The following is a 26,936-nucleotide window of genomic DNA, read 5'->3' as shown; positions in this document are numbered from 1 at the left end:
GCTAAAATCGGGATTTTTTTTTTTTTTGACAATACTAAATGCTTTCAAGAATATGACCTAACCATAACTCTCACACATTGCTAGTGTGAATTAAAATTGCAGCCACTTTGGAAACCAGTTTGGCAGTTTCCTATAAAGCTAAATGCACACTTAACGACCTGACCCAGCAATCCCACTTCTAAGTGTTGACCCAAGTGAAATGAAAACTTAAGTTCGAACCAAAAACTTTACATGAGTCACTTTATTCATAACCACCAAAAACTGGGGAAAAAACTGAAATATCCCTCAACTGGGGACTTCCATAAACAATTATGGTACATCCATCCAACAAAACACTTATAAGCAATAAAAAAGAAACAATATATGTAACAGTGTAGTTGAATCTCAGATGCATTATGCTAAGCGACAGAAGCCAGAAACAAGAGGTTGCATACTACATGATTCTATTTATACAGTATTCTTGTAAAGGAAAAACTCAGAGGAACAGAAAAAAGACCAGGGATTTCCAGAGGCTTGCCTTTAGAACCAAACACCTGGCTGGGCAGATAACGACTCTGAATCTAGTTGGAGAATAACAACACCTTCAGATGATTGTTTGGAATGAATAAAGAAATAATGTCTGTCAGGTAGTATGAAAATCGTTTACTGCTCCTCCTCCACGCGCCCCATAATTCCATGATCCAGAAAAAGGCCTAACTGGGGACAATGGGAGGACTTGAACACTGGTCAAAATCAGTGGCTCTTCCGTCCACAGTACCTAGGATGATTTGGGAAAGTCTCACCTTCATTTTCCCCACATGTTAGCAATTCTGAAATGGGATTTTACTCTGCGGAGGAAGGCCGGGTCTCCACCCTTGCCTACCTAGTCCGGGGCGGACGTCGCAGCGCAGTGGGTCTGCGGCGCGGCGCTCCGGCGCTGGGCGCAGTGGCCGCAAGAGCTCACCGTGAGTGCGGGAGCCCGGGGCTGTGACACCGGACCCGCGCCGGGCACGGACGCCCGGGGGCCCGCGGGGAGGCGCGCACGGAGCCGGCGACCGCGGACCGGCTGGCGGGGCTGACGCGCCGCCGCGCTTGCAGTCTCGCTCCGTAGCCGGAGTGCGCGCCGCTGCTCCCCGCGCCTCGGAAGTGCAGCGGACCCCGCCGTTGCCGCCGCCCGATGGCGAGGCTGCGGGATTGCCTCCCCCGCCTGATGGTCACGATCCGGTCCCTGCTCTTCTGGTCCCTGGTCTACTGCTACTGCGGGCTCTGCGCTTCCGTCTACCTGCTCAAACTTTTGTGGAGCATCGGCAAGGGACCCACGCAGACCTTCCGGAGGGTCGCCCGGGAACACCCTCCAGCGTGCTTGAACGACCCCTCTTTGGGTACCCACTGCTACGTGCGGATCAAGGTGAAGGCCGGCGCGGGCCCGGCGCTATCGCGAGGGAACGTGACGACTGTGAGAGCAGAGGGCGCCGGGCTGATCCTTGCATGACTCCAGGCCCAGCGTCCCCTAGTGTTCTCGGGGCTCGCAGGGCGTGCGGCGGGGACGGGGAAGGTGCCAAGGGGATGCAAGAGGGGCGAGGTGTCGCGGGAGAGGGTCGGGATTGTGTGTCTTTACGGTCCCTGTTTGTTGGGTTGCGTGCGTGTGTGTGTGTGTGTGTGTGTGTGTAAGACAGAGAGAAAAGGTTATGTGGAATTTCTCTAATAATCTGGATCCTATTATATTACTGTCCCCTCCTCCTCCACAACAACCCAGAATAATTCTGCTCCCTCTCCTCCTGTAAGGGGAAGCTGTCGTCTGTCACCTCTTTGCCCTTTAGAGCTCAGATAAGCTGTAGGGAGTTGTTACTGGTGGCGCCCTACTGTCTCAGGAGGCTGTCCTCGTCCAAATTTTAGAGACTGAAAGAGTAAATAGAATAAGTCATTGGAAATCAGGAGTTTATTCAGATCAGCAGAATGGAGCATTCACAGATGACCTAAGCAACATGAAACAATAAATAGTGTACGTTTGTGGGGAAGGAAGCAGACTTATGATGCCAGAGACCAAAGGAATGGCACAAAAAGTAAATGTCAACTATGCATGCAGACTCTAATTGTCCATGCTTGTCCCAAGCTTTCTTACAGCCCTCGGATATTCTATTTCCTGAGGCTCCAGGTGGTGAAAGGAGATGGCTTCTTGAAATGCAACCTACAGTCTGACTCGCAGGCCTTTCAAAAATAGCCTACATGAAAGGATATTTTTCTCACCAGGTCTGGGATTCCTATTAGGAACTAGATTGCCCAGCAGCTGAAGTTCAGAAAAGCAAGGGGCATGTCTTTCTTACCCTTATTCAACCTGGAGTTGATATGAGAATTTAAATGAGCTCATATGTGTAAAAACAAATGAGCGAAACCAAAAAACTTAGAACAGTGCCTCACACATAGTAAGTGAAATGAAGTATTTATTCACTAAATCCAATCAAGTGCCCACAGCCTTTCAGCTTCCAAGACTCACCACCAATAAAAGAAGTTATTGACCTTCTGGGAAGGCATTCAGCAGTGGAGGGCAGGGCTTCCCTGGTAGCGCAGTGGTTAAGAATCCGCCTGCCAATGCAGGGGACACGGGCTCGAGCCCTGGTCCAGGAAGATCCCACATGCCGCGGAGCAACTAAGCCCGTGCGCCACAACTACTGAGCCTGCGCTCTAGAACCCCTGAGCCACAACTACTGAAGCCCCTGCGCCTAGAGCCCGTGCTCTGCAGCAAGAGAAGCCACCACAATGGGAAGCCCATGCACCGCAACCAGAGAAAGCCCACACACCGCACAGAAGAGTAGCTCCTGCTCACCGCAACCAGAGAAAGCCCATGCGCAGCAACAAAGACCCAACACAGCCAAAAATAAATAAATAAAATAAATAAATTTTTTTAAAAAAGGAAAAGCAGTTGTGGGCAAAGTCAGAGTTGTTATCTTCATCCTACCTGAAGGGGAAAAGCAGTTTAAGAATCATCTGGAATTCCTCATAATGCACTTTTTCTGACTCTGGCCACCTAAAGAGTTTCCCCAGAGACATAGAACCAAGGAGTGGAAAGAGCATTGTCCTGGGTGGCAGGACAAGATGGAGGTTCTATTCATAGCCCTGCCCCCAACCACCTTTATGACCTGTGCTAACATCTTTGGACCTCAGTTTCTAACTCTGCAAAAATGATAGGGTTGAACTATATGACCTTTAAGATTTTTTTCACATCTGGAAACCCAGTTGCTTGGGTTATCTGATAAAAAACCCAGTCTCTGGGTTTTGGGTCTTGGTTTCTTTCCTCACTTCCTTCTGAGTTTTTGTTTTTCTTTCTTGCTTTTTCCTCCACTTTCCTCTTTTCTGTTTGCTTTGTATTTGCTGTATTCCTGTCTCATTCCCATGATTTTTGTTTTCCTTGGGCAGTTTTGTCTCCCATATGCAGAGTGAAGGCTTGAGCACTCAGATCATTCGGCTGTTAGAAATACACTGATATGGGGGCTTCCCTGGTGGCGCAGTGGTTGAGAATCCGCCTGCCAATGCAGGGCACACGGGTTCCATCTCTGGTCCGGGAAGATCCCACAACCACGGAGCAGCTAAGCCCGTGAGCCACAACTACTGAGCCTGCGTGCCGCAACTACTGAAGCCTGTGCACGTAGAGCCCATGCTCCAAAGTAAGAGAAGCCACCACAGTGAGAAGCCAGCGCACCGCAACGAAGACCCAACACAGCCAAAAATAAATAAATAAAATAAATAAATTAAAAAAAAAAAAAAAGAAATACACTGATGTGACATGAGGAGCAGGCAGCCAGGGGAACTGTACGTGCAACCTCAACAGAAAATACTAACGTGGGAAGGAGAGAACTAAAAATAAGGAAAGGTGGTGTGAATTATATAACTGATGGCACAGCTCTTGATGGGCAAGCTGAGAAAAGTACATGAGTAGGAGGTGAATATGGCAGGAATACAAATGCAGATCAGAATTATTTACATGTCCTGTAGAATTTGAGTGTGATGAAATGTGACACATCAGTAAGAAAATTGTGACTGTTTCAGAAGCTCATAATATATAAATTTACCTTGTAAATAGAAGGAGAAGGGAATGTTGACAAAAGTGAATCTTTCAATTTACCCTGTTAATAAATCACGGTTATTTTTTCTTTTTGAAAATGAATATACTTATTTTATTTCTTGATATTAAAAATAATGCCAATGAAATTTTTTTAATGGCATGGAAATACTAAATGTACTACTTTTTACAGTCAACACAAAACATCGCTGAAATTTCATGCCCTCTATTTCGTACTGCAGGATTCGGGGTTAAGATTTCATTATGTTGCCGCTGGAGAAAGAGGCAAACCACTTATGCTGCTGCTTCATGGATTTCCAGAATTCTGGTAAACTTACCAACTAACTTTTTCTTTTGCACTAAAGACTCAACTTATCATAGAGTCATTTTCTTATAATGACTTTTAATAGACCCCATGCTATGATCAAGTACCGGCCTAGAGTTATTATTCCTAAATGTTCCTCAATCACAGGAATGTTGTTCCTCCTGTTTTAAAGAAACGTGCATATTATCATCCTAAATATTTTTTTTTGATAATTAAAAGAAGTATCATTTAGTGTTTCAAATTTCTGAATAGTCAATTACAAAACAGTTTTTATAGTACCTACTGTGGACAAAATACAACATTGGATGGAAAAGGAGATTTGCAAGAAACCAAAGAATTAGAGTGCCTGTTACCTGGCAGCTTTTGGTGAGACATGGGGTGAGGGAAAGGCAGAGGGAGAAGAGGGCTCACGGAAACTGAAAAGGAACTCTTTCCTATGCACGTAGTAACAGGCTCAGATGAATGCAGGACAAATTAAGTATTGGAATATTTCACGTTGAGAAGAAAACCTATAGCCAAAAATACACAGTTGCTAGTTACCTAGAAGAAAATGTTCTGTTCTCCTTTGAACCCCACAGAGCCAAGTAAGTACAGATGAAACAACACATGATTAAACTTTTAACAAATGAATATCTTTTTAAAAGATGGTACATATCAAGGTGATAAAAAGAAAATCAGATTTTTGATAGCTCAAGGCTATGATGTTGAGATGGCTAAATGGACCAAAAAAAAAAAAAAATCGTATTCTCTGAACTGACTCAAATGTAGAATATATGGTATGTTTTTAAAGTTCTGGGACAATGCCCTGTCCCCAAATGTCTCCCTTACTTTCGCTCTTAACACCTAGAATTCCACCATTACATATTCTTCACTTCCTTTAGAGTTTTAAAGATTTTGTGTCATCCAAAGTCTTAATTTAAAATACATCTAGCTGTGAAAGAGATATTACCTTAATACACTTTAGTTAATACTTTTCAAATGAAAGGGACTTTATTAATAAATGCATTGAGATTGCTAGTGCACTAGGAAGTATTAGGCATCGAAGAAAAGAATGGAGAATGGCAAAAACCCATCTAGCTAATCATTTTCCCAGAGCAAAAAGTCTATGACATGATTGGCTCACAAGTAAAATGTTAGTCTGAAGCGTTAGTCAAATCTGCATAAAGTAACATGGGCAGTGAATTCTGGCTCAGCCACTTAATTGCTGCAGGACCCTGCCCAATCTACAAGAATCTTGCAGAGTTGTGGGGATAGAGGGAGTCAAAATATGTGAAAGGCCGTTCCCATGGCCCCAGTGAATACTCAATAAATGTTCATTTTCTTCCTTCATTCCCATTCACTCAGTGTGGAGATCCATGTGCCACCACTAGCATCCTCACTCGTAAAGTATTTCTAAAGTGTATTAAGGTAATACCTCTTTCAGAGCTAGAGCCTTTTTAAATCAGGGCTTTGGATGACACAAAATCTTTAAAACTCTGAAGTAGGTGAGGAATATGTAATGGTGGATCTCCAGGTTGTTAAGAGTGAAAGTAAGGGAGACATTTGGGGACAGAACATTGTCCCAGACCTTTAAAAAATAATTTCCTGATTCTGGTTGCTGCTGATGATAGTTAATACTTCCTGAGCATTTACTATGTGCCTGGCACTCTTCTGAGTGTCACAGCTACCCTTCTGAAATTGGCAGTGCCAGAAAGTAAGGTACACCTTGTTCTTAAACTTCAGAGCTGACCTCTGCTCTAATATATCCTTGGTATATAGGAATGATAATGATCTAATAACATACATGGATTTTTACCTTTCAAATTTCACACCTTATAGAAAAATTCAAAAGTTAACCAACAATGTAAGTATACCTTACTTTAACATTTTAAATCATCATTCTAAATAAAATTCATGATCTGAGTGGGGAGAGTTAACTTTTTAGAAAGAAAAGATTTAAAGGCTCTTCTCTTTCTGTACCTCATACCAACCCCGATACTTGTCCGTGCTCTCTTTCCTCCTGGAACGTCACTTCTTTATATGTGGAAGATAAAGATGAACCTGCAACCACTTCAGCCACTTGGTAATTGTTTTGAGGAGCCCCAGAAAATAGCAGTGATACCCATTTAATATAGGACAGTAGATGCTCTGTGTCATCTTTTAAGAAATGATAGTTTTGCACATTTTTCACAGCATTGTCCCATTATTTACGCTTCATGAGACCCCTTTTGCAAAACAGAAATGCCTGGTGATTCTTGTCCATGTCCTAGAATCTTCAGTGGATAGGACAGCCCAGGAGGGAGCCCAACACCAGTCACTGGACATCAGACCCATTTGCTCCAGCAAAATCAAGTCTTGGCTCTGTCCAAAAGGGTTATTGAGAGGAATGGTTTAGTTTTGAAAAAACGCCTAGAGATATTTTTACTCTGAAGAGTATATATTAGGAAATATATGCAGATCATGGGAATGAGTCCCCTTCTGTTCACCAAATGTACTATTTGTTACTCCAGCAAGAGGCTTGCTATAATTTAAAACAACAATAACAGCAAACCCTGAAAACTGAGTTACTCAAATAGACCATACTGAATTCATTGAACTTTGCTAGCCATGAATCTGAAAGCTACCTGGTTGTTCAAGGAGATTCCTAGAGCAACTACATGGAGATTGCTGGTAATCAAAAATTTCTCTTTGAGTGTGTCCTACCCTAAACCAAGACCTCTATGTTGACCCTTACTCTGTCTTTCCTTCCAAATTACCACTATTCCCCATTATACAATCTAGTCAATTCCATTCATGTGCTCCATTCAGGAAAAGTCAATTCGAATCAGAATTTAGGATAAAGCTGTTTTGATTAAGCCACTTCAAGTCTCTCTCTCTTGAACGTTCCCTTTTCTTTTTCCAAAAACCCCTTCTCTTGCACTTCTCCCCTTTTTAAGAGCCAAAAAAACTTTATCTGGCACTTCAAACCAATTTCAATTTACATTATAAATATAAATATTATTCCTCTATCAATCAAGTTTTGCCTAAATACACATGAATTTATAAGCCTTTTTGTAGATCAAGTAGGTCAGATTATTTGGTACAGTGAAAACAAAATAATCATAAATTGGCAATGTGTGTAAAAGTGCTTTTTAAACAGAAAAGTACTATACAAATGTAATGTATTATTTGCATTTATCATCATTAACCAAGAATAGTTGTTGAGAATTGGTGACATTTAATGTATACTATTAGATGTTACACGGAAACAATAAAATTCTCGGTCTTCTTTCTTAAAATATAAAGGAAATATCAAACAATATACACATCTATGAGAACTTTAGCTAAATTAGCCCAAAATAAGGCTGTTTGTCAAAGATGATTTTTCTCCCCCTCTATCTCCACCTCAATTTGCATTGCTTTTAAAAATATTTTGAGCTGATGCAGGCAATTTCTGGCAATACACCAGCTGTATGGGATGCATTCGTCATTACTCAAGTGCTGAGGCAAGTGAGGGCTCGTCATACATACAGCTGAGCAGAATCTGATGACTGCAACTTTTTCTCTCTTGTGAAGGGGAAGAGGGTATTCTACATTTCAAAGAGGCTAGTCTGGTAAACCAGGGGTCCTCCTTATGTTAAGAATAATAACTAAGAAAGAGGTTCTTTTTTTGAAGTGTCCTCTGCTATTACCTAAAGATACCAGAGGGGGAAAAAACAATGTGGATGAAAATAGCTAGATTTGTTTATTTATAATATTTTCAGGAGTTACTCATTTTGCAGTATGTTTCATTCCTCTGTCAAGGGGGTTGTTTTGTTTTATTCATGTGAATGACATACCCATCAGTCTATCGCTGGGGTGATTTCTTCTTCAGTTTACAGTTAATGTGTAAATCAAATATGATTTATTTATGAACTCTAGGAAGATTGCATTTAAAATTTATTTTGTACTTTATTAAGATAGCAGTTGTAATCCTTAAACATTCTTAGAAATGTTTAAGATATTGTTTGGCTCCACTCATTGATAATAGCAATAGTTGAATTTATTTGGAAGGCAATTTAAATTATTAATAAGATAATGACATGCAGGTATTATGTTTGCATAATCTCTAATACATTAAGTGTAAAATGTTACAGGATTGTACACATTTTTTGAGTCAAATTTCTACCTTGAAATCTCTAATTAAATGAATTCTAAATGAAGACACAAGTATTTAAGATATTAAAACAATGCATATTTTAATAGAAATTGAGTATAAATTCCCCAACAGGAATCTGGGAACTTTAGTTCAAGGTTGTCTCAAGGTTTGAACTGAGATAGAGTTTTATGGAACAACTGGTATTTCTAGCACTATCATAATTCAGTGCTCTCATTTGTTCATTGTTTTAATCAGTCAACAAATCTCTATCGAGCACCCACATGTCTACCAGATAATTCAGGGAGCTCACCATCAAATGGAAGTGCCAGGCACCAACAGATTAGTATCTAGTACACTTGTCTGTACACTCTTCCCAGTGCACTGAAGAGTGTACAGACAAGTGGGAGACTATGGAAGGGGCCACCCAACCCACCTGTGAAGGAGGGAGACTGGGAAGTCTCCTGGAAGAGGAGGGGCCCAGCATGAGGAGTTCAATGAGGGGTGAAGGACAGGGATTGTGGGGAGTAGGGGAATGATGGGGAGGGATGATGTTTCAGACAAGGAGATTATATAAACAAAGTCCTAAAAACAAAACCCGTGTTTATTCACTGCAAGTAGATTAGTGCCGCAGAGGCAGCATAGTATGGGCTCTCAGGCCAGACCACCTGGGTTTGAATCCTGGCTCTGCTGTTTGCTAAATCTGTGACCTTCAGCACATCCAGGAACCAATCTGTGCCTCTGTTTCTTCATCTGTAAAATGGGGATAATAATAGTACCTACTTCACAGTACTGCCTTGAAGATCAACATCACTATGTGTGAAGCACTTAGAATTGTGCCTGGCATGTAGTAAAACTGATATAGGTGTTAGTTCTTTTAATTACATAGCAAATGACAGAGTATAAAGTAGTGAGGCTGGAAGATCGGGCAAGTCAAATCTTGGAGGTTTTGTCTGCCAGAATAACATGCTTGGGCTTCACATTATGAGTAACAGAGAGTCAAGAAAAGCTGTTAAGCTGGGGATGACCTGAGAGAGTTTGTGTTTTTGCTAAACCACTCTGGTTTGTAGAAGACAGAGCCAAGGGGAATGAAATGGACACAGACCAATCGATAGGCTGCTGCGTTAATGGAGGCCTGAATGAAGGTAATGATAGCAGGGGTGGACAGGAAAAGTGATTAAATAAATATTTAAGAGGTTAAATCTACTGAACTTTATTGATTGAGTATGAGGGATTGTAAAGAGGGAAGAGTTGGGCTTCAGTTATGAAGACATAAAAAAATCAATTCACAATGTTAAGTAAGGCTATGAGAAAATAATAAAATCATATGTGTTGACAGATGAGTATCTTTAGGGAATGAAACTGCCTCATTTGTTTATTACAAACCAGAGACAAGATTGTCAAGATTGCTATGGCCTTGCTAAGAAAGACACTTTTTGTTAACATTTTCAAATCCATATTAATTGGCAATGCTTTTGCAGATTTTTACAAATTATAGATATCCTAGTAATAGATCGAAGACTCTATCCATTCATAATTCCAAATATGTGTCTGACACCCTTCTTGATAATCTACCTGCTGATGTAAGGTGGTTGATTTGCTTCGTTGTTCTCATGGCTTTGTGTCACTTCACACTGCAGTCCCCTTGCACTATTGGTTTATAATCTCAGATCACTCTGTTCACTTTCCTATTGTGCTCCAAAAATCTTTCCAGACAACAATCTCCCATTTGGCTTGTGTCAGATAATTTTGCACTGTGTTTTCATGGACAGATGTGCATGCAGATGCTTTTTGATAAATGCATATTTTGAGTTCCATAACATCGTGAGTCGCTTTGAAAAATCCATGTCTCTTTTTCTGTTTGTTATCCATAATGATTTTGCTTATTAGAAGAAGATAATCTCATGGATCTCTGTATTTCAATTAATTCTGCAGTTTTATTATCAAACACAGGGGAAACACCTGGCCCAGCAGAAACTTCTAGGACTTGGCTGTCACTATGGCCATTCTAATTAGTCAGTTCCTGTGCCATTTTGGTTGTTAAATGTTTTAAATATCACACTAGCTTATGCTGATGGTTCAGGATCTTCCCCCCAAGATTTTGTTTTAGCAAGTGGAGGTTTATCTTTTTTGTTTGTTTTTATTTTTGGCTGTGTTGGGTCTTCGTTGCTGTGTGCGGGCTTTCTCTAGTTGCGGCGAGCGGGGACTACTCTTAGTTGCGGTGCGCGGGCTTCTCATTACCGTGGCTTCTCTTGTTGTGGAGCACAGGCTCTACAGCGCAGGCTCAGTAGTTGTGGCGCCTGGGCTTAGTTGCTCCGTGGCATGTGGGATCTTCCCAGGCCAGGGATCGAACCCGTGACCCCGGCATTGGCAGGTGGATTCTTAACCACTGCGCCACCAGGGAAGCCCAGAGGTTTATCTTAAGTAGTTGTTTTATTGGATTCTTTCCGTGAAAATATTTTTTTAAATCATCAGACATTTTCATCCATTGTTATTACTAAAAACATTGAGTCCTATTTGACAGTGGACTAAGGTGAGTAAAATCTCCCTTCTAGGAAAATATATTTTCATCTCTCAAATTTTTTGAGAGAATCAAATGGTGCAATATGCGGAAGCATTTATAGGTACAGACTCAGTGATAGTGGTGAGCATTATTTAAGAAAAGCTTAGAAAATTGACTTCTTAAATACATTTCTTAAGGTTTTAGTATCTGATATTTTGTAGTTTCTATAAACACTGGCCCTTTGTTACACCCCACTGGACCTGGTAAAAAAAAAAAAATGTAATTTTAATAAAGAACGTCAGTGCTTCTTTCTCAAACAATTCTTTTCTTTCCTGCCCACACACAGCTATATAACCTTTCTCAAAAACGAGGAGTTTCTTACAGTTTTCCACTTAGAAAATCTGTAATGTTATTCTTTGTATTAGTTACTGTGGTATTTTTAACGTTTCTTATTTCCTGCAGGTATTCTTGGCGTCACCAACTAAGGGAATTTAAAAGTGAATACAGAGTTGTAGCGTTGGACTTGAGAGGCTATGGAGAAACAGATGCTCCCATTCATCGAGAGAATTATAAATTGGACTGTCTAATTACAGATATAAAGGATATTTTAGACTCTTTAGGTAGGTTTTAAAAAACAGTGTTAATTCTTTTTAAGGGACTAACATTCAACAAATTGTAAACTGATAACCTCCTTTCTTCCATCTACCTGAGCTGTTATCTAGATCCTGTCACCTTGGTGTATACAGCTCAAAATATTTATAGAGGCAATTTAAAATAACACAACCAGAATAACTATTCTGTCTACCAGCCAAAAGTGACTCTCAAAATTTGTTTTTAAAAATTGTCTTAATGTATACTGTCTATTATTATCAAAACTAATTATTAGAAATTTGATTCTTGTTCTCAGAAAATTTATTTCTTCAGAACCAACACCTAAATGTTTATTTAAACATGTTGTAAGATGCAGAAACACTTGCATTATCTTTCCTGTATTGATCAGCTAGTGCCACAATAATATTGTGTAACAGACCACCCCAAACTCAGTGGCATACAGCCATAGGCATTCATTCCTGTGCTCCTGGATCTTCAGGTCAACTGTAGGCTGGACCCCTCTGGGTCTTTGCCTCAGGCTACAGGTCCAGCTGGGATTGGCTTCTCACTGTGAATGGGGCTGGAGCCCCAGCTAAAGGGGAGTAGCTACCTGCGGGAAGCTCTTCTCCTGGCTATGGTTGAAGTGGCAAGAGGATGAGCCCGGTTGCAAAAGCATATTTCAAGTTTCTGGTCGCAGCTCATCGGTCAAAGCAAGTCACATGGCTGAGCCCCAAATCAAGTTATACACCTACCACAAAACCAAAGCTAATCACATTGCCAAGTCTAACATCAAAACATCAAAGGGGTGGTGAAGGAACTCCCCTAGTGGTCCAGTGATTAAGACTCTGCGCTTCCACTGCAGGGGACACAGTTTGATCCCTGGTCAGGGAACTAAGATCCCACTTGTCTTTCAGCACAGCCAGAAAAAAGGTGGGGTGGGGGGGACTTCCCTGGTGGCACAGTGGTTAAGAATCCACCTGCCAATGCAGGGGACATGGGTTCAAGCCCTGACCTGGGAAGATCCCACATGCTGCAGAGCAACTAAGCCCATGAGCCACAACTACTGAGCCTGAGTGCCACAACTACTGAGCCCACGTGCCACAACTACTGAAACCCGAGTGCCTAGAGCCCGTGCTCCGCAACAAGAGAAGCCACCGCAATGAGAAGCCCGCGCACCACAACAAAGAGTAGTCTCTGCTCGCCGCAACTAGAGAAAGCCTGCACACAGCAACGAAGACCCAACACAGCCAAAAATAAATAATAAATAAATAAATTTATTAATAAAAGGGGGGGAGCAGTGAAGTATACTACCTCTATGGCAGTGGGGAGAGGGGAGGAGTAAATATTTTTTAACAATAATTTAATACACTACATCCCTTTTGACTAAAACCCAGCTGCTACCATCGATATGTTAACAGAGCCAGTATAGTGAGAAACCCATGAAATCAAATTAAAGACCCTTTTCTACAACAATCTAATGAGAGCGTAGATCAGGTCAATATTCTTAGAGGGGAAAAATGCATGAGGTCTGGGGGTGTCAATGCAGTGTTGTAATTTACTGTGATTACAGTAAAATAGACTCAGAGACACTGATTTCCGATAGCCATATTTCTTTCACATTTTGTGGTAATTCAGTCAGACTTGGCCTAAATTTGTCATCATGCAATTTTCCAGTTAAATCAATAATGTAATCTTGCTTATGACCTAATTATGTATAGTCTTTACCATGGTTTTCCAAACTCAGGTTTATGTGACCAGAGCTGAACTATTTCCGACTTTTTTTTTTTTTAAAGTATAAATTCCCAAGAGAGATTCTGAGGTCTATAATGGATCCTGGGCATCTAAATTTTCTGAAAAGCTACCCTAGGTGATTCAGACATACAGGGTTTTGGAAGCACCAAACTCAATGTCTGCACAAAGTGCATAATTAGGGTAGGAGAGTAGAAAGATTAGTTTTAGAAGCATACCTATTTTATGTGCGGTAATGATGCACCCACCTGTTTCTTTTCAATGATGCCAACATTCATTTCTCAATTACAGGGTATAGCAAATGTGTTCTTATTGGCCATGACTGGGGAGGCATGATTGCTTGGCTAATTGCCATCTGTTATCCTGAAATGGTGATGAAGCTTATTGTTATTAACTTCCCTCATCCAAATGTATTTACAGGTGAGTTTAAATTTCCTTTAAGACATCTTTGATAGCGTGACAACTCACTATTGTCACTGACACGTTGGATTAAAAACAGCAAAAGTTGATTAACATAATATTTTTAAAATTAAATGACTAAAATATGATATTAGCACATGATAATGTCAGCTATCTCGGCTTTAAATATTCCTGAAGAGTCACAGGAAGTGTTGCTTTATATTTGCTTGCATAATTTTATTTCTTTTTAGAAAACATTTTACTGCTAACTTAGGGAGAGTTAAAGAGTTAAAGGGAAAATGCAGTAACATTACTTTGACAGTAATGAATCTTGACAGCCTAGAAATAGATTTTCCTCTTGCCTGACTCCTTTGGCTGTCAGGAATGGCAGCATTCTTTAAAGCAGCAGTTCTCAAATTTTTGGTCTCCTTTAAACTCTTAAAAATTATTAAAGACCCCATTGAGCATTTGTTTATATGGGTTATATCCATAAACATTCACTGTATTGGAAATTAAAAATGAGAATTTTAAAAATGTTTATGTATTAATTCATTTTTAAAAAATAATTAATCCAGTACATATTAGCATAAACATTTTACTGAAAACTAACTACATCTTCCAAAACAAAATTTTAGTGAGAGGAGTGTCATTGTTTTACATTTTTTTGCAAACCTCTTTAATTTTTGGCTTAATAGACGACAGCTGGATTCTCATATCTGCTTCTATATTCAATCTGTTGCAAATGTTTGAATTGAAGTATATGAAGAAATCTGGCCTCACACAGATTTGTAATTGGAAAAAGGAGGAGTATTTTAATAGTCTTTTCAAATAACTGCGGATGTTCTCCTTTAATACTACACCAAACTCAAAAATTAGTTATTTCTTAAAGGTTAGTAACAATGTGGAATCTGATGTCATATTAATGAACTTTTTGTACTCTGTCACATTAAAATCCATTGGTCTCTCTAGCACTTTGAATGGATTTTTTCTACCTATGCATGATTTTGCAATCATCATGCATTGGAAGATATTGGTTCATTGAGTTATGCAGATCTTCCATAAGTTGACACATTTCATTATATGCTATCAAATCGTGTTCATTAATATCACCCCAATTTCATCAAAAAAGCCTTTGCAAAGCTGTCAAGCTCACAGTAGCAGACACAAGTTTCCAAAGTTCTAATTTTCATTTGAAAGCTTGAACTTTATCATTGACAACAAACACTGTTGATTGTTTTCCCTCAAGTGACAGGCTCACTTTGTTCATTTTCAAGAGACTATCTGTTAAATACCCAATCTGACTGATGATAGTTTGTTAGTCATTCTCTCAAGTAAAAATGGTGTTCCATTAAAAATGCAGCTAATTCAACTTATCAGACAATTACAGAAGTGCTTTTCCTCGAGACAATCATTGTATTTGGGTGTTCAACAGAACTGCCTTATTTTCTGTTTCATCACAATGTTAAAAAGACGTATACAAAAAGGTAGAAATTTAATAAATTAATAATCTTTGCTATTTCATCAAAGACAGTCTTAAGTGAAACCGCCACTTCATTTTATGTATTTATGTACTTGTTTGTTTACAGCAAGTGTGTGGTGGTGAAGAATACGATGACTGCTGGTATTGTTTGGTGCCACTGCCTTGATTTGTGCTCAGGCAGCAGTGGCTTTATCTACTATTGCCTTTGTACCATCTGTGCAAATGTCGGCAAAATGAGAAAAGCTAATTGTATTGTTTTGAAATAATTTGACCATCTGTATCCTTTAAAAGGGTCTTAAGGATCCCCAGGGGTCCACATGGACTATGTTTTGAGAACCTCTGCTATAAAGAGAACCCTTAATCTTAAGAGTGATTAAAAACAAATAAACAAACAAAAAAACCTGTGAACAATGGCTAGGCACATTTTTATTTGGTTTTAACAAAAATTATAATCTTGTCCTCTTAAACTACCCTTGTCAAATTTTCTGAGGTTCAGTACTGGCATGACCCACAGTAGCCCTCCAGCGAACAAAAAATTCAGAAAAACATATTTTTATTTCTTCCTCAAAATTAAAGTAGGTGAGGGAGAAAGGGAACATGACTACATAAATACTGTATAAGTATAAAAGTTAAATTTTAGATACATATCCAATTGTCCTATCTCAGTTGAGGTAATAGCATGGCTGCTTAGGATTCAAATATCAAACTGAGGTTCATCATATTTCTCTCAGTTGCATTAGGCAATAGAAGTTGTGCTACATGCTTGTTCAATTGATCAGGACCCTACAGTAAATGTTATTTTGTTGGTGCTGCTATATGGACAAACTGTAATTGGTCATTTCAGTAAGAAAATACTTGGATATTTCTGGAGCTATCTTATCAATAATAGGTTCAACCCTGGTCAGGTCAATATGAAGTCTTCAAGTAATATGACTATATTTTCCCTTAACTGTATTGATATCTCTTAATGCAGAGCTGAATAAATCTTATTCGATGATGACTTTACAAAAAGTATAGCATAACAGTGCTCCACTTACCTGAGAATTATAATTCTAAAAACTCCAACCATGTTGAGTACAGCTACACAATTAGAAATAAGAAAAAAAAATCACCTCTATAGCAAGGAAAATAAAAGTATAGTACACAATACACAACAAATAGGTACATTTAATATGTATGATCACATTACTCCCTAGTTTAAAACTTCAGTGTCTTCCCAAAACACTTAAAATCTTTATCATTCTGGCCTTACCTGACTGGGTTTCTGCTTTTCTTTCTAAAACTCATCTCATACCATCTCCCCCTCCTCATTCACTACATATCAGCCACACTGGCCTTCTTTCTGCTTCTTGAATGTGCCAAGCACAGTACCTACTTTCTGTTCTTGATGCTCTTCCTAGATCTTTGCATTCAAGGCTCATCCCACATCCCCAGAGAAACCTGTTCCACCACCTTTACTAAAGGATAGTCCCTCGACACCACCCAACCATTACTTTCAATCAGATTACCTTGTTTTATTTTCTTTATGATATTTTTGCTAACTAAAATGATCTTTTAAGTATTCATTACTTATTTATTATGTAAGTTCCTTATGAATGGGAACCTCTTTTCTCTTGTTCACTGCTAAATCCCCTCACACACAGTAGATATTCAAAGATTCATTGAATGGATGAATTTTCTCAATACATGAATGAATTTAAAGGAAAGGCTTTAGTTTCTGTTGAGGCCAAATGAATAAGATATTCAAATCAGCCTGTAAGGAAAATCTTTTCAACAAGGGAAAATTACTTCCCCATGTATCCTTAGGAAAAGCGTTTGGTCACTGATAATGACCTTGGAGAAAAGGGAGTGTTGTTTTGGGTTTCCTGTTCCTTTCTGAGTCAACACTTCATAAAGTGGAACTTTCTTTTTATTTAAAGTGCTTTAAGTATTTAAAATACCAAAAATATCCAAAATAAAATATAAGAACATAGAAATTGTTCCAAAGAGAAATATACAGAAGGCTTATTTGTAGATTCTTTTATGGGATCATCTCAAAGGTGAAATTGCCTTAAAAAGAAGTTATTTCAATAGTAAGTAATTCATACCCCTTGGATAAGGTCTAACATGGTATTTTAATTTCAGAATATATTTTACGACACCCTGCCCAGCTGTTCAAATCCAGCTATTATTATTTCTTCCAAATACCATGGTTCCCAGAATTTATGTTTTCCATAAATGATTTCAAGGTAAGTCAAACATGGTGATGGATGTTACAGACTTATTGTCTGTGATCATTTTGCAGTGTATACAAATATTGAATCAGTATGTTGTACACTTGAAACCAATATGACATTATATGTCAATTATACCTCAATTAAAAAAAGAAAGACTGGTGCCCAAGAGGATGACAAAATTAGGAGGTCAAAAATAAAACATAGACTGAAACACTAAAAACAAACAAAAAACCCAAGAAAACCGGTCCTGCTTATGTTGTTCTGATTTATTTTAAATAATCATTTATTGTACATCTGTTATGTGTTATGCACTGTTAGGCATTTCCTCCTATGCAAAAAAATAAGTCAAACAAATAATGTTAATGAGAAACATTTTAAATTAAAACCCATCTTTAAGAAAGAAAAACAGGGAATTCCCTGGTGGTCCAGGTGGTTAGGACTCCACCCTTCCACTGCAGGGGGTATGGGTTCAATCCCTGGTCAGGGAACTAAGATCCCAAAAGCCTTTCAGTGCTGCCAAAAAAAAAAAAAAAAAAAAGGAAAAGAAAAACAGACAAATGCTAAAACTTAATAAATGTTTCTAAGGCTTCATCTATAGACTTACTTATTTTTACAGTCTCTATTCAATTTTTTCTGAGAGCCTGTTCCCCTACAGGCGTACCTCTTTCTAGAGAGCATTCCATGGGGAGATGAAGGAATATGAATGCCAGGTAAGAGACTTTGACAACAGCCGAAGTGGAAGCCCTTGGGAGTAAACAAAACCCCAAAACAAAATTAAGCCTGCAGGTATTGGTATACCATATACACTGACACCAGGAGTCATATGTAGTACCTATTTCTTCAAAGTTAATTAGTTGCTTCTTGTTTGTCCAGGATGGTGTTAAATATTTAGGGAGGTTAAAAAAAGACATAATATTATTTTACCTGGAAATACTTCTGCATGTACCTCTGACAATAAGGACTTTTTTAAAAAAAGAACATAACTCCAAAGCCATTATCAAACCTAACAAAATGAACAACTTGTTAAAATCATTTAATGCCCATTCAAATTCTCTTAATTGTCTCAACTGTCTTTATACACTTTATTTGTTTGAATCAGGAACCAAACAAGGTCTACATGTTGTATTAGGTTGTTATGCCTTTTAAAATCTTTAACGGTTCTTTCCTTTTGTTTTTTACCATCACCTTTTTAAGAAGAAATTTGTTCATTTGCCCTGAGGAATGGTCCACATTTTGGATTTGACTGACTGCTTCATCATGGTGTTATTTAACTAGTTCTGCTAACCCTTGTCTTTCCTACTTCATAGGTGCTACTGATCTAGAGGCTTGATTAGACTGAGGTTTAATTTGACAAGAATATTTTATAGGTGGTTTTGTGTATTTCCTAATGCATCACATCAGGGAAGCACATAATGCCTAGTTGCCCCAGTTTTAGTAATGCTAAACTAACCAGTGGGCTCACAAATTGTCAGCCTATCCAAATTGCCTAACAACCAACCTTTCACCAAATAATTTTAGCATACCTTGATCGTCACTGCCTAGGTTCATTATTTCTTTAGAAAACAGTGATTTTTTAGTTCTATTGGGATGGCTAAAAAGTTCCTTTGGTTTTTAAGTAAAAATAAAAGACACGTTTTTCATTTTCACCAAGAGCTTTATTGAACCCTTTGGTTCCACTACCTTATGCCATTTTTCAGGCAACTTCAAAATTCCATCTTCCCAAAACTTTTTATCCTCTTGAGCAAAGAACTGTTCCAGGTGCCTTTTACAGTCTTCCGGGGTATTGAAATTTTTTCCATTAAGAGAACTTTGTAAAGACCGAAATAAATGGAAATCTGAAGGTGCAGTGTCTGTTGAATATGGCGGATGAATCAGAACTTCCCAGCCAAGCTGTAACAGTTTTTGCCTGGTTATCCTGATGGAAGATTATGTGTTTTCTGTTGAGTAATTCTGGATGCTTTTTGTTGAGTGCCACTTTCAGTTGGTCTAATTGGGAGCAGTACTTGTTGGAATTAATCATTTGGTTTTCCAGAAGGAGCTCATAATACAGGACTCCCTTTCAATCCCACCATATACACAACATCACCTTCTTTGGATGAAGACCAGCCTTTGGTCTCTTCCATTCCACATTATTGTACAGTATCCACTTTTCGTCGCCCGTCACAATTTGTTTTAAAAACGGAACATTTTTGTTACGTTTCCGTAGAGAATCGCATGCAGCAATACGGTCAAGAAGGTTTTTTTTCGCCTAACTTATGTGGAACGCAAACATCAAAGCGATTCACATAACCAAGGTGGTGCAAATGATTTTCAACACTTGATTTGGATATTTAGAGTATGTCGGCTATCTCCTGCGTGATAACGTTTATTGTTCTCAATTAATTTCTCAATTTGATCACTATCAACTTCAACTGGTCTACCCGACCATGGAGCATCGTCCAGCGAGAAATCTCCAGCAAGAAACTTCTCAAACCACTTTTGACACATTCGATCAGTCACAGCACCTTCTCCATACACTACACAAATCTTTTTTTGCGTTTCAGTTGCGTTTTTACCTTTCTTGGAATAATAAAACATAATATGCTGAAAATGTTGCTTTTTTCCTTCATCTTCAATATTAAAATGGCTACACAAAAATTCACCAGTTTTGATAAGTTTTTTAAAAAATGCACGCTAGTATGACAGCAGTCACAATACAATATAACAAAATTGTTTTGAATAAAGTTAAAGACAACTAAGTGCTACTAGAGCCATCTTATGGAAAAACACTGAACGAACTTTTTGGCCAACCCAATATTATTCTTTCTGCTTTTATTATCTGGAATTCTTGTATAAAGAAGAATTTCCACATCTATATTTGGTTATTCTGAAATATGGTTCCCACAAGAATGGCAGGACAAATGCTTCATTATTTCCCTTTATAAACAACTTCCAGAGTAATGAATTGGTGCCCTAGAAACCTCCATTGACAACCAATGAGGGTTTTTTTTTCATATCATTATGAGCTCATGATTTTTAAAAATATATTTGATATTTATCAATTGATTACAGTCATTATTCTCTTTGATGCCCAAATTGTTGCAAGTGTGAACTCCTTCAGGTTGGCTCCTACATCATCTTGACACAGGAGCCCTTTAGTCAGTGATAGCTTGCTTCCTTAATGTCCTAAGTTCATCTTGTTTTTCCTGTTCCAGATCTGGAATCAGTCATTTATTGAAGGAACTCTGGCTCCTATTAGTAGGAAATGGTATTTAGAGACCACAGTTTGGGTGTCAGGGTGATCATTGTTACTGAGTTTTCATTGCTTCTAGATCTTTCCATTGGACAGGATGTAGACATACATATTTTTTAGACAGAAAAAAATTATGAGTTCTTATTCACATTTCCAAAGCAAATTTAAGACGACAGGGTTTTCACTTAACTTCTATGACTTTATATAAAACATTATATGGTTCTAAGTCAAAACTCTAAAACAAGGTACATTCAGAGAAGTCTCACTTGTCTCTGTTTCCTCTGTTTCTCTGTCTCCATCCTATTTCTTCTGTCTCCCATTGAAAACCATTTTGGTTAGTTTTGTTTCCTCTTTTTATTGTTTCTTTTTAAAAATATAAGCAAATATGTATATATTTGTCTTTTCCTTCTCACACAAAAGATAACATACTATAAACACTATTTCTACCCTTGCTTTTTTTCCACTTAACAATATACCCTGCAGATGACTCCATCATCAGCATAGAGATTATCTCCATCTTCTCTTAGAGTACTAAGAACACATAATTCACCATCTTGTATCTATACCATAGTTTATTCATCCAACCCCCCATAGACATTTGTTTCCATTCTTTTTTTTTTTCTTAATTTAAAAAAATTTTTTGGCTGTGCCGCACCATGGGGCATGAGGGATCCTATTTCCCCAACCAGGTATCGAACCTGTGCCCCCTGCAGAGGAAGCACGGAGTCTCAACCACTGGACTGCCAGGGAAGTCCTCCATTCTTTTTCTATTACAAATAATGTTTCAATGAATCGCCTCCTGCACATGTCATTTCATATTTTTGCAAGGGTGTTTTGGGGTTGAGGGATCTAATTTTAAACAAGAATCCCAATAATTCTGATTCAGGTGGTTTAGAGACACACTTTGAGAAATGCTGGTATAGAGCAGTATTTTTCAAATTGTAGGTGGGGACCCATTAGTGAGTCATGAAATAAGTTTTGCAATTTAGTAAAGTGGCTTGCAATTTGAATTTTTAAAAATAAAGTAGAACAGAATTGAAAATATCAGTACATGCTGTAATAAGTGTAAGGGCTATTTCGTTAAACTTTTGTTTCAGAAACATATATGTAGAGATATGAACTGGATCATGATGTAAAATGTGTTTGTTACTCTAGGTTGTGATTAAAAGAAGTTCACACAATTTGGGGGAGGGGGTGGATTGGTTGTCATTAAATAGATAAACTGTTGTTAACTGGAATATCAGGCTTCAGAGCAGGGATAGTACTTGAGTTCAGCCTTGTAGAATGTGAAGAGACACGAAGAAGACAGGATACTTTTCATAAGGGTGAAGTGTCCATGGGGGATTAAAAGGGAATAATATCAAAAATAAAGCCAGGAAAGCAGAAATATATAAAATGTGCTTGTAAACAATGAGGTCTCCAACCTGGCTAGAGCAGAAACTGGGAGCTATCACTGCACACTGACCATCATTCTCTTTCAAAAGCCAAATATTTAGTTACTATTAGGTAACTGAAAAGTTTTAATTATTCTCTTCTCACTTATCAGGCTTTGAAACATCTGTTTACTAGTCACAGCACTGGCATTGGAAGAAAAGGATGTCAGTTAACAGCAGAAGATCTTGAAGCTTATATTTATGTTTTTTCTCAGCCTGGAGCATTAAGTGGTCCAATTAACCATTACCGAAATATCTTCAGGTCAGTATAATTTGTTCTTTTTAACTAAACAAAATATTCATTCCATACAGAGCCAATATTTGTTTTTTGTTAACATCTTTATTGGAGTATAATGGCATTACAATGGTGTGTTAGTTTCTGCTATATAACAAAGTGAATCAGCTATATGTATACATATATCCCCATATCTCCTCCCTCTTGCATCTGCCTCCCACCCTCCCTATCCCACCACTCTAGGTGGACACAGAGCACCGAGCTGATCTCCCTGTGCTATGCGGCTGCTTCCCACTAGCTATCTATTTTACATTTGGTAGTGTATATATGTCCATGCCACTCTCTCACTTCGGCCCAGCTTACCCTTCCCCCTCCCCGTGTCCTCAAGTCCATTCTCTACATCTGCGTCTTTATTCCTGTCCTGCCCTTAGGTTCTTCAGAACTATATTTACTGATTATTTTTAATGAGAATTATTTTATCAAGTATTTTCCATTAAGTTCTTTAGCTTAATATACTAAAACCTACTCTCTTAAAATATTTAATGTTTTTCTTTGTTTTCGTTATTTATTTATTTATACTGTAGTATAAATTGACATATAACATTATATTGGTTTCAGGTGTACAACATAATGATTTGATATTTGTATGTATTGCAAAATAATCACCACAGTAAGTCTAGTTAATCATCTGTCACCATACATAGTTGCAATTTTTTTTCTTGTGATGAGAACTTTTAAGATCTACTCTCTTAGCAACTTTCAAATATGTAATACAGTATTAACTACAGTCACCTATCTGTACATACTTTGTTTTATCTGTAACTTACATTTCATGTGAAATTTAACAATTTGAAACCTCAGGACCAGAGAATATGCTTTTCTTTTAATTTTCTGAAAACTCCTCCCTTTTACCCTCAATTCGATCTGGTGAAGAATTTATATTCCTCTTTACTTTTTCACTAATAGTCCTTTTAATAGGGACTAATAGTCCCCTTTCCTTACTGATTCAACTATTACATGCTCACATGTTGTTAAATATGCAGGTAACTATCAGAAAATGTTTTGTTTTGGAACACTTAATGAGCTCCAGAATTTAAGTGACTTGCAAGTTTGTATAGCAATCCATGTATCAATAATTAAGTATAGATATAGTTTTATATCAGTTTACCCATTCACCAAGAACTTAATTTTTAGGAGCATTACAACCAAATGATGGCCACTTGCATGGGAATCAAAAGTTAAGACCTTGGTGGACATATGTGATATCCTTCACATTCCAGCAGCATCTTATCAACCCCAAGTAGCCACAAGTCAAGCTTTTTTGTAACTAGCGAAAATGTAATTCAGTGCTAGAGAGTGTCTAGTTAGATGTTCCTTCTCATTCTTAGTTAACAGGGGTGCAATTAATACCATTCCACCTTTCTGAAAAACAGCTTAGCAGAAGTTGTCAAAAGCTTTACAAATATGTATCCTCTTCAGCTCAGGAATTCCACTTCCAGGGCTCTAGCCCAAAGAAGTTATCTGAAATGCCAACGAAGATTTGGGCACAAAATGCTCATTGTAGCATCACTTAAAACATCCCCTTCTTTTAAGTGATGTTATAATCTAAATATTCAATTATACAGGAACAGTCATTTATGGGTTATTATGCCATAAAATAGTATGTTTTACAATTATTTTTGAAAAACTATATGAAACAAGAAAGTTATTATAATTTAATATGAAATTTGCATGTGTATACTGTGTATAAACTGTGTATATTTACTGCATTGTACTTAACGGTTTCAACGATATGCATAGAAAATGACCATTTTTTAATGATGGAATTATGCCTGATTTTATTCTTTATACTTTCCTGTATTTAAAAAACACATAATAAAAACTTTATTTTTAAAAAGAATCTTCTTGCGAAATATAGTATCATGTAGTATTAAGGCTCATTCCGTATATATTTTCTGACTTTTCAGTTCCAATTTTCACATAAAATGCATTAGATTATCCAACAAACAATTGAAATACATTTAAACAGTAACACTGTTTAAAGCTCCCTTTCATCACACTATTCAGAAATTCTGGTATCTTTTTGAAGCAAACTATTCTTCATAGTGATGAATTTCATATTTAATTTATAGCCTGCATTATAAGTTTTGCAGGGCTGATCCAATTAAAACTTTTATCTGGCCCTTTCTTAAATAGGCCATTAAATTTTTTATTGTACAGATTGATTGCCTAATGCAGTGTTTCTCAACCATTTTTTTCGTCATCACCTCCCTTCAGAGTCTTTTTAGGCATTTTTTTTTTCCTAATTGCCCCCCACCCCACGAAATTTTAATACCTGTTTATGTACTGTGTGTATACTCATGGTTTATATATAAAAAGAATAATTTTTTTTTCACTCTCCCAAGAACAAATTTTCATCCCTTTGGTGGTGATATTGCCCTCCTTAAAAATGTGTGGCCTAAAGAAACATTTTGGGGGAATGTTATTTTAATGTTTACAGTGAGTCTCAAGCCCACGTGTTTTGTTTTTATAGCTGTCTGCCTCTCAAACATCACATGGTGATCACTCCAACACTACTACTGTGGGGAGAGAAAGATGCATTTATGGAGGCTGAGATGGCTGAAGGCACAAAGGTTTACGTTAAGAACTATTTCAGGCTAACTATTTTGTCAGAAGCCAGTCACGGGCTCCAGCAAGAACAACCTGACATAGTGAACAAATTGATATGGACATTTCTAAAAGAAGAAACAAGGAGAAAAGACTGGCTTTTTCTGTGACGAGTCTGTAATGAAATCTCTAAATAATTTTTAAAAATTGTTCATCAACTTCTTTAAGCTTCATTAGGAAAAATTGTTTTAATATGCTTTATCATAAATAAATATCCTGACAAATGACATCGAAAAAAATCTGAGAATGTGTGAACTTGTAACATAATGTTGGTTTTTTTCTTGTTGTATTTTGCACAGAAAAGCATCTGCCTTAAAATGTACACACTTGTACAGAAAGGAAGTTGGAGAAAGTGGCTCAGTTTTAGATTTTCGCGTTCTTTACCCTGTTAATATATGGTGCCTTTTACAAATGTATATTAAAGATTAGCTGTGCCATATTAAAAGGCAAAACTGCAATGGTATAAATTTTTATTTTATTGTTCCAAAGTTCTTTTTACTATTTTTTAACCGTTAAAAAATTCTATTATCAAATCTCTTGGATTTATAGTATATTTATTAGTTTGAAGGCAGATATGACAAGATGAATGTGCATCTTAAAATAGGCCATACATACTACTTACACTGGGAAGAGTAACAAAAGAGGATATGAAGATTCTATATATACATATATATTTATTAAACATTGTAGGGAAGCACATCCATTAAATTACTTGCCTTAATTCTTCAGCTAAATTGGTGAGAGATTTAGAAAAAAGATCAAAATGTCCTTTTGCCCCATTTAATGCAACAAGGATTGAATACTGTACTTCCTATGTGCACTAGAATCTAAGCTCCACAGGGCAGAGATTTTTGCTTTATTAACTGACATATATCCAGCATCTAGAATAAGAGCCTGACTCATTGTGGGAACTCAAATATTTGCTAAATGAACAAATAATATATTTGATACACTGCTAGGCACTGTGTGGGAAATATGAAAGAAAGATGACATGGTAATGTTGATCTTTCCCTTAAGAACCATACACAGAATGCAGTTAAATTAAACAAGGGTTCAAAAGTATTAATGAGCCTTACAGATAAGAGTGGGAAGGGAACTCCCTGGCAGTCCAGTGGTTAGGACTCGGCCCTTTCACTGCTGGGCCCGGGTTCAATCCCTGGTCAGGGAACTAAGATCCCACAAGCCGCACGTTGTGGCCAAAAAAAAAAAAAAAAAAAAAATGTTAGGAAGAATTACAGGATAGAGGATGAGACCAACTCAAGGGATTACTACTCATTCTCTTGGGTTGCTCTCGTCTGGCATGGGAGACAACCAGTAACATTGCCAAATCATGGCTCCTTAGAGACCACAACTGTGTTCCCAAAATAAGACTAAGCTGGTGAAAGGAATGTTTCCCTCACTAAGCATAGTTCTGATAGTGACAGAAGAAAGTGGAATGTCCCTAAGAATTCTCATCATTGTATCCTAGCAACGTGTATTTACCAATAAAAGCTCAGTTTTCTACGTACATTGTACTTGTGCCTCATAACATCTCAAGGTAGGGAGTACTTGTGCCTTATAACATCGCAAGGTAGGGAGTATCACCACTTTACAGATGTGAAAATGAGATCGGCCAATGCCCACAGTACAAGGGTTGGAACCAGGATCTGACCTAGATCCATCTGGTTGTAAAGCCCATAATCTTTCCACTTAGATCACATTCTGTTTAACCGGCTTTGGTATCCACACTGCTCTTTCTGTGTTATGGGTAACCTGGTGTGTTCCAATAATTAGAAACATCTTTCAGAAACTTACAATTTGACTTTTAATTCTGGAGGAATTTAAATTAGCAATTAGCAAACAGGAATATTTGATACAGCAAATGCTACAAGGTTTAGCAGAGAGCCTGGTTCACAGCAACTTTAATTATGCTTCCCTCTTGATCATTTTCAAAGGGCAGCAACAAAGGAAGGAACAAGACTTTACTGACCGTGTGTG

General features: G+C 37.8%; 1 protein-coding gene across 1 annotated transcript; it reads left to right on the top strand.

The window, feature by feature from the left end:
• The first annotated feature begins 1,156 nt into the window (after positions 1–1,156).
• On the top strand, positions 1,157–25,069 carry EPHX4 (epoxide hydrolase 4). The gene is made up of 7 exons (XM_061186318.1): positions 1,157–1,387; positions 4,279–4,364; positions 11,420–11,577; positions 13,589–13,717; positions 17,301–17,404; positions 22,171–22,319; positions 24,826–25,069. Exons 1-7 carry the CDS (start codon positions 1,157–1,159, stop codon positions 25,067–25,069), a joined length of 1,101 nt encoding a protein of 366 aa, XP_061042301.1.
• The last annotated feature ends 1,867 nt before the right edge of the window (positions 25,070–26,936 follow it).

This window comes from Eubalaena glacialis, chromosome 3 (genome assembly GCF_028564815.1).
Source record: "Eubalaena glacialis isolate mEubGla1 chromosome 3, mEubGla1.1.hap2.+ XY, whole genome shotgun sequence".
NCBI classification, from domain to species: domain Eukaryota; kingdom Metazoa; phylum Chordata; class Mammalia; order Artiodactyla; family Balaenidae; genus Eubalaena; species Eubalaena glacialis.
The sequence above is the reverse complement of the archived record's forward strand: the minus strand, read 5'-3'. Positions and strand labels throughout refer to the sequence as shown.